This window comes from Vigna radiata, chromosome 5 (assembly GCF_000741045.1).
Source record: "Vigna radiata var. radiata cultivar VC1973A chromosome 5, Vradiata_ver6, whole genome shotgun sequence".
Taxonomy (NCBI): domain Eukaryota; kingdom Viridiplantae; phylum Streptophyta; class Magnoliopsida; order Fabales; family Fabaceae; genus Vigna; species Vigna radiata.
The window spans coordinates 17,200,743-17,207,670 of NC_028355.1; the positions used below are offsets into that span (position 1 = coordinate 17,200,743).

Genomic DNA, 6,928 nt, shown 5'->3' on the forward strand with positions numbered 1-6,928 from the left:
AAAGGGTGAAGATGCCAACAAGAATTTGAGGGAGTTTCATGTAGTATGCTCTACTACTTCAAAAAGAACAAAAAATATCGATGGACAAAATCTGTCGAAAATAATCAATATTCATTGGTAATGAAAAATTTTCAACAATTTATCAACGATAAAAAATTAATCAATAATTTCATTCAGTAACTCAATACAAGAATATATTTAAATATATAATTATTCACATATCCAACACATAAAAATAAAAAAAACGTATTATAAAATTACAGGCTTACATTAAAAATAAATTTTAAAGATAAGAACCTCTGAGAGCGTAAAAGGAAAATAACAATAGAGAAAGATGCAACTACTCTTGTTTTAGAAAGGTACACAATCTCACCATAAATATACAGTACCTACCTGAACATAAATATAAACAACATATTAGTCTCAAGATTAAACACAAGCACAAAACCACACATAAAAATGAAGAGAATTGCACTTACCATGACATATATAGAAGACAACTACAAGAAAATTATGTTTTATATATATGGATTATTACATACGGATTTAAATTTGTATGTAATGAACAATCTACATACAAATATTATATACGAATCTATTATATACAGATATTTCATACGGATTTATAATTAATTAAAATAAATTATTTAAAATGCATATCTTAAAGTTCACGAACCCTATTTTCTTCTTCCTCACTCCCGTTGCAACCATTTCTCATTTGGAAAAAGTGTCCAGCCACTCAACCTCTCCTTCAATTCCACCACCGAACCTATTCTTTTTTCTCTTTCACTTCAACCCTCACTGATCAATGTTCTGGCCGTGGTTATCTCTCGTCGAGCACTCCTTTAGTAGAGCCTTGGTTTTCTCTCCTTGAGCCTTCCTTTAGTGGTTCGTAGATCGCGCATTGGAACCATAATTTTCCCTCATTTGAATTATCATGGTGTGTCATTAGTACCATAGTTAATTTGTAAGTAATGTTTAATTCTCTGAACTAAATTTTTGAATTGCAAAAACCCTAATCCTCCTTTTTTTTTCTGTTGGACACAAAGTTGGTGTGCGATGTGATTCGCATATATGGGAGCCTTGCCATGTGGTTTTGTCCACAGAAGTTGACCAAGAAACGGGGTTGCAGCAATACACCATAGCACCGAGAGTGAAGAAGATACCAGGAGATAAAGTTGTTGTGTGCCACAAGCAGAATTACCCTTATGCTGCTTTTTACTGCCACAAAACTNAGACCACCAGAACTTACTCTATGCCTTTGGAGGGTGCTAACGGGATCAGAGTTAAAGTTGTGGCGGTGTGCCACACTGACACATCGCAATGGAACCACAAACATATGGCCTTTCAAGTGCTCAAGGTTAAACCGGGAACTGTTCCTATCTACCAGTTTCTTCCTGAGGATCATGTTGTTTGGATTCAGAAGTAAATTTGCGTTTAAGTTCTTTTATCATCTTTCGGAATAACTGGTTTTAGTAGCATCTACTACGTCCATGCATGCATGTATTGTACTAAGCAGTTTTCTTCATATGCATAATTTTCTCTTGTTTGCTTAGATATTTTAAGTGGCTTATGTATAAACTATGATGATGCATTGTGTGTTGTAATAGTGAATTGATATGCCTTCTCTTACTGGTTGATGTTGTTATTCAATCAATTTTTTTTTTTTCAAAATTACTTTCAAAATGCTTGTTGATAAATTTATAGTTACCTAACATAGTTAACTGAAAGATATCTTATTTGACTATTACAAGACAGGTCACTAAAAATATATCAATGTTTGGCAAATACCTAAATCTCAAATTCTAAACTATTCACTAATGTTTGACGTTGAGTGGAGATAGCACAAAATGGAGGTGATGAATAAATGGTGTTAGCGACAAAGAGTGGAGGTCCTCATCAATGGCGGCAGCAAACTATGGGGACGTGATAGACGTGAGTTTCAGTGAAGATGAACAACGAAGATTGTTCAACGGTGGAGGAAGAAGAAGAAAGTTATTGCATTCTAAAAGAAGAACAACGTTGGATTTAACAACATACAAAGAAACAGAAAGGAGGAACAATGGTGGAGGAACAACTTTCGTACTTGAGGATGTTTTTTATTTCTTTATCTAAAAGAATTTTCTAAGCTAATTATTATCTTTATAAATAATGCATTTGTTGTATTTTGCATAATTTTAACATTGAAGCACGCATTCATCCATCTTGATTGTATATATTTTTTTTCTCTTTTAAAAGAAAGATGAGATTATTTACATTGGCTAAATGGAAATCAAGGTTTAATTTTGTGCAGCTTACAAGAGATATGTATGACAAACAATTCAAGGAGTTAGTTGATAAAGATTGTGAATAAATCAAATTACACTAATGGAAAAACACCTTTTTATGATGACATATTATGACGGATAAAAATTATCTGTTATAATATGTTGATCAGTGGTAGAATTATAATAAAAATATGATATATTATGACATAGTTTTGTATATCAATCATAATATAAAACATGATGACAAAATTATAAATAATTTTAAGACATATTATGACATATTTTTATACATCAGTCATAATATAAAACACAATAATAGATTCAATACCTATTATTACCTATATATCCGATATCTGTCATAAAGCGTAAAAATGTATTAATATATTATGATTGAGTTTTAAAAAGCAGTTATAATATCAGATTTTCTAATACGGTATCTATAGTTGCAAGCTCCCTCTCCTTTCTTTCCTTTCTTTCCTTTCTTCCTCTCTTCCTCTCTAAAAACTGCGCATTCTTCGTCTACGACGACCCCGAGCCCATTTCCTCCAAACCGGCCTTCCAAGTGCTCCAGGCCATCCAGTCCTGCGCCGCCGCTTTCCGTGCCGCCCGAACATGCGTCTTTCCGCCTACTCTGCAACGCCTCCCGAATCGGTGGTGTTATCGGCAAGTCTGGTTCCATCATAAAAAAAACTCCAGTAATCAACCGGTGCAAAGATCCGAATCGAGGACGCATCGCCGGAGTCGCCGGACCGTATCATCCTGTTCATTGCTGACGCTGCCGTCAACGGCAAGGTTCTGCTGAGAAATGATGAGGTTTCGAAGGCGCAGGAAGCGCTGTTGTTGGTGTTCGATAGGATCCTTGATGTGGTAGCGGAGACGGAGGCTGTCAACGTCGGTGACATGCTGATGTCTTGCCGGCTTGTGGCGGACGCTGCGGAAGCCGGCTCCGTCATCGGCAAAGGCGAGAGAGTGGTGGAGAGGATCAAGAAGAACACTGGATGTAAAATTACGGTTTTAACCGATGATTTGCCGCTTTGTGCCTCCTCTTCGGATGAAATCATTGAGGTAGTTTTACTTCTTGCTCTTCTTGACTTTAGGATTTATCACTTGAACTTTTAGGTTAACACCACTGAGGCATTCGATTACCACTGCTAGTGTTTATTTTGTTACTTCGTTGTCCAGTATCATTTCAATTTTTAGGATTAAGCGTTTCATGCGGAGCTGTTAGATATGGTCAAGCGTGTGTTCATTTAAGATTTCAGGGTGAATATTTTAGTCTTCATTCGAGCTTTTGGGGTAAAGTGATTCATATGGAGCTGGTCGATATGAGTCGTTAGTTTATTGTAGTGGGGTTGGTTTTCGTGTATTGTAGCTAAATAGGCTTCAAATTGTTTGTGAATTTGTGTCTGAATCCTTTCTTTTATCTAATGTAGGTTCCACGCTTGGTTCGGATGCATTCCAATGAGATGAAGGTTTGTTGAATGCTCTTGGAAAAAGTTTAGTTTTTTTTTTTTTTTTTAATTGAACATAAACTGCTGGGGTTTTTGTCTTTGGCTATATATTTTCTATCTGATAGGTTTGATACAGTTTACAAAATAAGGAAAAAAAGAAGGTAGTTAGTACATTTGTAATCACATAACTGTAACAGACTATTATAAATAGTCTTTTTAGGAGGTGAGCATGGAGTTTTTGGAGTGTTTTGAAAAGGGAAAAAGTTAGGAGAGACAGGTCCTCTCGTAAGACCTTGAGTGTTGTACCTGATTGTTCATGTTCTTACCACATTGGTAGAACTGTTCTGTTCTGTTTCTAATAAGACATCCAAGAATTTGTCTTGGAATTCTCGAGTAAATTCAGGATACCTATCATGATTAAATCTACTGACTCTTCTGTTCAAAATCTAATTATGTTCCTACTATTGATGCAATTAATTCATTCTCCAATTTCTTACTTAGCTCTGTTCCATTTTTTGGAAGCCACAGTTATTCATGAATGCAAAATGCTTTGGTGTGAATTAATTTTAGGGTACTGATCATTTTGAATCAAAACATTAAACAGCTTTAGACCTTTATAGGAAAATGGTTTGAATCCCATAAAAACCCATTTAGTCCTAAATTCTTGTACAGCGTAGTATAGATAATTTTATGTTTTAAATATTATAAATTCTTTCTATTGGAAGTGCTTATTTGTTCTTATGGAAGTGGCTCATGAATTTTCTTTAAGCTCTGTTTAACTTTTTTCAATAAGCTTCATGGAAAAGCTTATCAAGATAAGCTCTTTTTGCTTATGGATAAACACTTCGACAAAAACTTATTGAAAAAAGTGCTTAATTAAGTTGTTTACCTAAATGTAACATAAACCTTTACATATGACATGAGAATGATGATATACGACTGCTCCTTTTGAACATTGCTTTCATTTACTTTAATTTTTTTATATTCTCTTAATTGGTCGCTGGAATCATTAAGTCTTATAGAAAAGACTCTTTTTCTTGCTTTTTTTGCCTTGTTTAACTTTCTCAGGTTTCAGGCAGAGCCACCAACAATAGTGGTTGCAACATTTGGGAGTTTATGCCAAATGCTTGAAAGACATACTTTTTTGCTTGAAACTGTGCGTGTGCTGATTGTTGATGAGGCAAGAGTTTTGAATTTCAAATTTAAATCACCTAGTCTTTATACATTTTTTAGTAAAATGTAAAAGCAAATTTCTAGATATATTTTGTTTTTGTTGTATCTGCATGTTTAGAGGTAATAATTTAATTAGAAATTATTACTGCATGTTTTTTTTTAATTGAACATAAACTAGTGGGGGTTTTGTCTTTGGCTATATACTTCTGAAGTATTTGAATATATTCAGTTATTCTATGCCATTTCCTATCAACTTCTAATTGGTTTTCTAACTATTTGCAGGACATTCAAGAGACTCATGTTGCGCCAATAGTTAATGTATTTGGTGTTGATTGTGCATCAGGTTATTCTTTTATCCTTGGTTTAACCTATATATATATATATATATCTAGATTGCTGAAAAAGTTTAAGTCTGATTTTGCATTATTGATTATTCTGCCTATATTCACACACTGTCAAAACACAAGCCATTCATGCACATGTTCATTACCAGAATTAAGAATAATTTAAACTGTTTCAGCAACTTATCATGTGCTTGATGCTCTATAATGCAACTAACTTTGTTAGATTAATAATTATGATAATTAAGTAGCTATAAGAGTCAACTAATTCATTCAACAGGTGATAAGAACCTACACAAAGCAGCTACTACTTGGACTTGAATACTTGCACAAAAATGGAATCATGCACAGAGACATTAAGGTGAATTATATTTTACTGATACTCATGTTATCTTGGTTCTTATCTGGTGGCTAATGTTCAAGTTGTAATTAATTTCAAGGGGCCAATATTCTGGTAGATAATAAAGGGTGCATAAAACTTGCAGACTTTAGGGTATCCAAACAGGTTGTTGAGCTTGTAATCTCAGTCTTATCTGTTGCTATACTATTATTTATATTGCTTTACCTTTGTGAGGCTTCTTCTGTTTGAAAATTTTTTTAAGCAGTGTTTTTTCTTGGATTGTTATTTTAGAAATATGATTCTCTATGTATACAGCAGATTGTGTTTTTCATTAGACATGTTATATAATTGAATTTGTGTCTGCATGATTACAAAAATAAGATTGTCTGGCAACTATTTTTCAGGAATTGAATTTTGTATATATGATTTGTTCGGTTAAATTAAAAGTTCAATTCCTCAAAACTTTATTTATATATTTAGGGTAGTGGCAAGTGCACGCTCCACAAGATGATTATGTGGTTAGAATTACTAAAAGGATCAAAAAATGATTCTGATAAGAGGTGATCCAAATCTAGAAACTATTTGTGAATTACCTTTATGGTTTTGGTTTGGTGAATATGAATTACTGTAGAGAGCTAGCTAGCTCAGGCTTCCGGTCAAAAAGTCTCTTCTATCTATCTTTGTTGGCCTAAAAAGACTTACAAGTTCCTCCATAAATTCCATACCCTATTTCTCTCTCTCTTCTTCCTTCTTCTTTTCTCGATTTCTCATCCCTCTCTCTTTCATGGAATAAGGTATTAAAAAACTAATTAAATACTTATCTAACTGTTCCTTACAAAATTGTTTTAACTTAATTATTTTATTTGTAGATCTTTAATGATCCAATGGAAGCTCCAGACATTGAAGACACTAGAACTAAGTGGACTTCTTTTATTTTAAGTGTTAATAAATTGTAGAAACTTGACTACAATGTAGTATAGATTAATGCTATATTTAGATTTAATATATGGTTTGATTTACAAATTATGTATTAAATATTATTACACAATTTAATGTTTGAAATAGATTTCATTATGTTAGTTTAATTGAATATGTTTATTTCATTTATATTGATTATAAATTGATTGATGAGATTATAATATAGGAAATTAATTTAAATTGAATGGATATGTCAAATGTAATAATGAATATATTTTTTTACAAAACAAGTTTTTATGATAGGTAAACAATATATGTAATAAAAGCTTATTTTTGAAAAGTATATATTATGATAGGTGAACAATTACTTGTCATTATATGTTCTATATATTATGATAGGTGAAAGAATCATCGTCATAAAACGTTACATATTATGAT

The 6,928-nt window shown here is 32.7% G+C and overlaps 2 protein-coding genes across 2 annotated transcripts in view; both read left to right on the top strand.

Moving 5' to 3' along the window:
* LOC111241668 (BURP domain protein RD22-like) overlaps nt 1-1,429 on the top strand; it is a 20,261-nt gene extending 18,832 nt beyond the window's left edge. Inside the window, exons 3-4 of the mRNA XM_022780796.1 lie at nt 45-81; nt 1,093-1,429. Coding sequence (XP_022636517.1) covers nt 45-81; nt 1,093-1,429 — 374 coding nt within the window. The remainder of the gene's footprint in view (nt 1-44; nt 82-1,092) is intronic.
* A 473-nt stretch (nt 1,430-1,902) lies between these two features.
* Nucleotides 1,903-6,577, top strand: LOC106760385 (KH domain-containing protein HEN4-like). Its single transcript, XM_014643820.2, is given in 8 exon segments — nt 1,903-2,082; nt 2,711-2,950; nt 2,952-3,332; nt 3,701-3,739; nt 4,794-4,898; nt 5,174-5,234; nt 5,513-5,593; nt 6,442-6,577. Coding segments are annotated over 7 exon segments (1,047 nt in total). The 3' UTR covers nt 5,554-5,593; nt 6,442-6,577.
* Nucleotides 6,578-6,928: the final 351 nt, after the last annotated feature.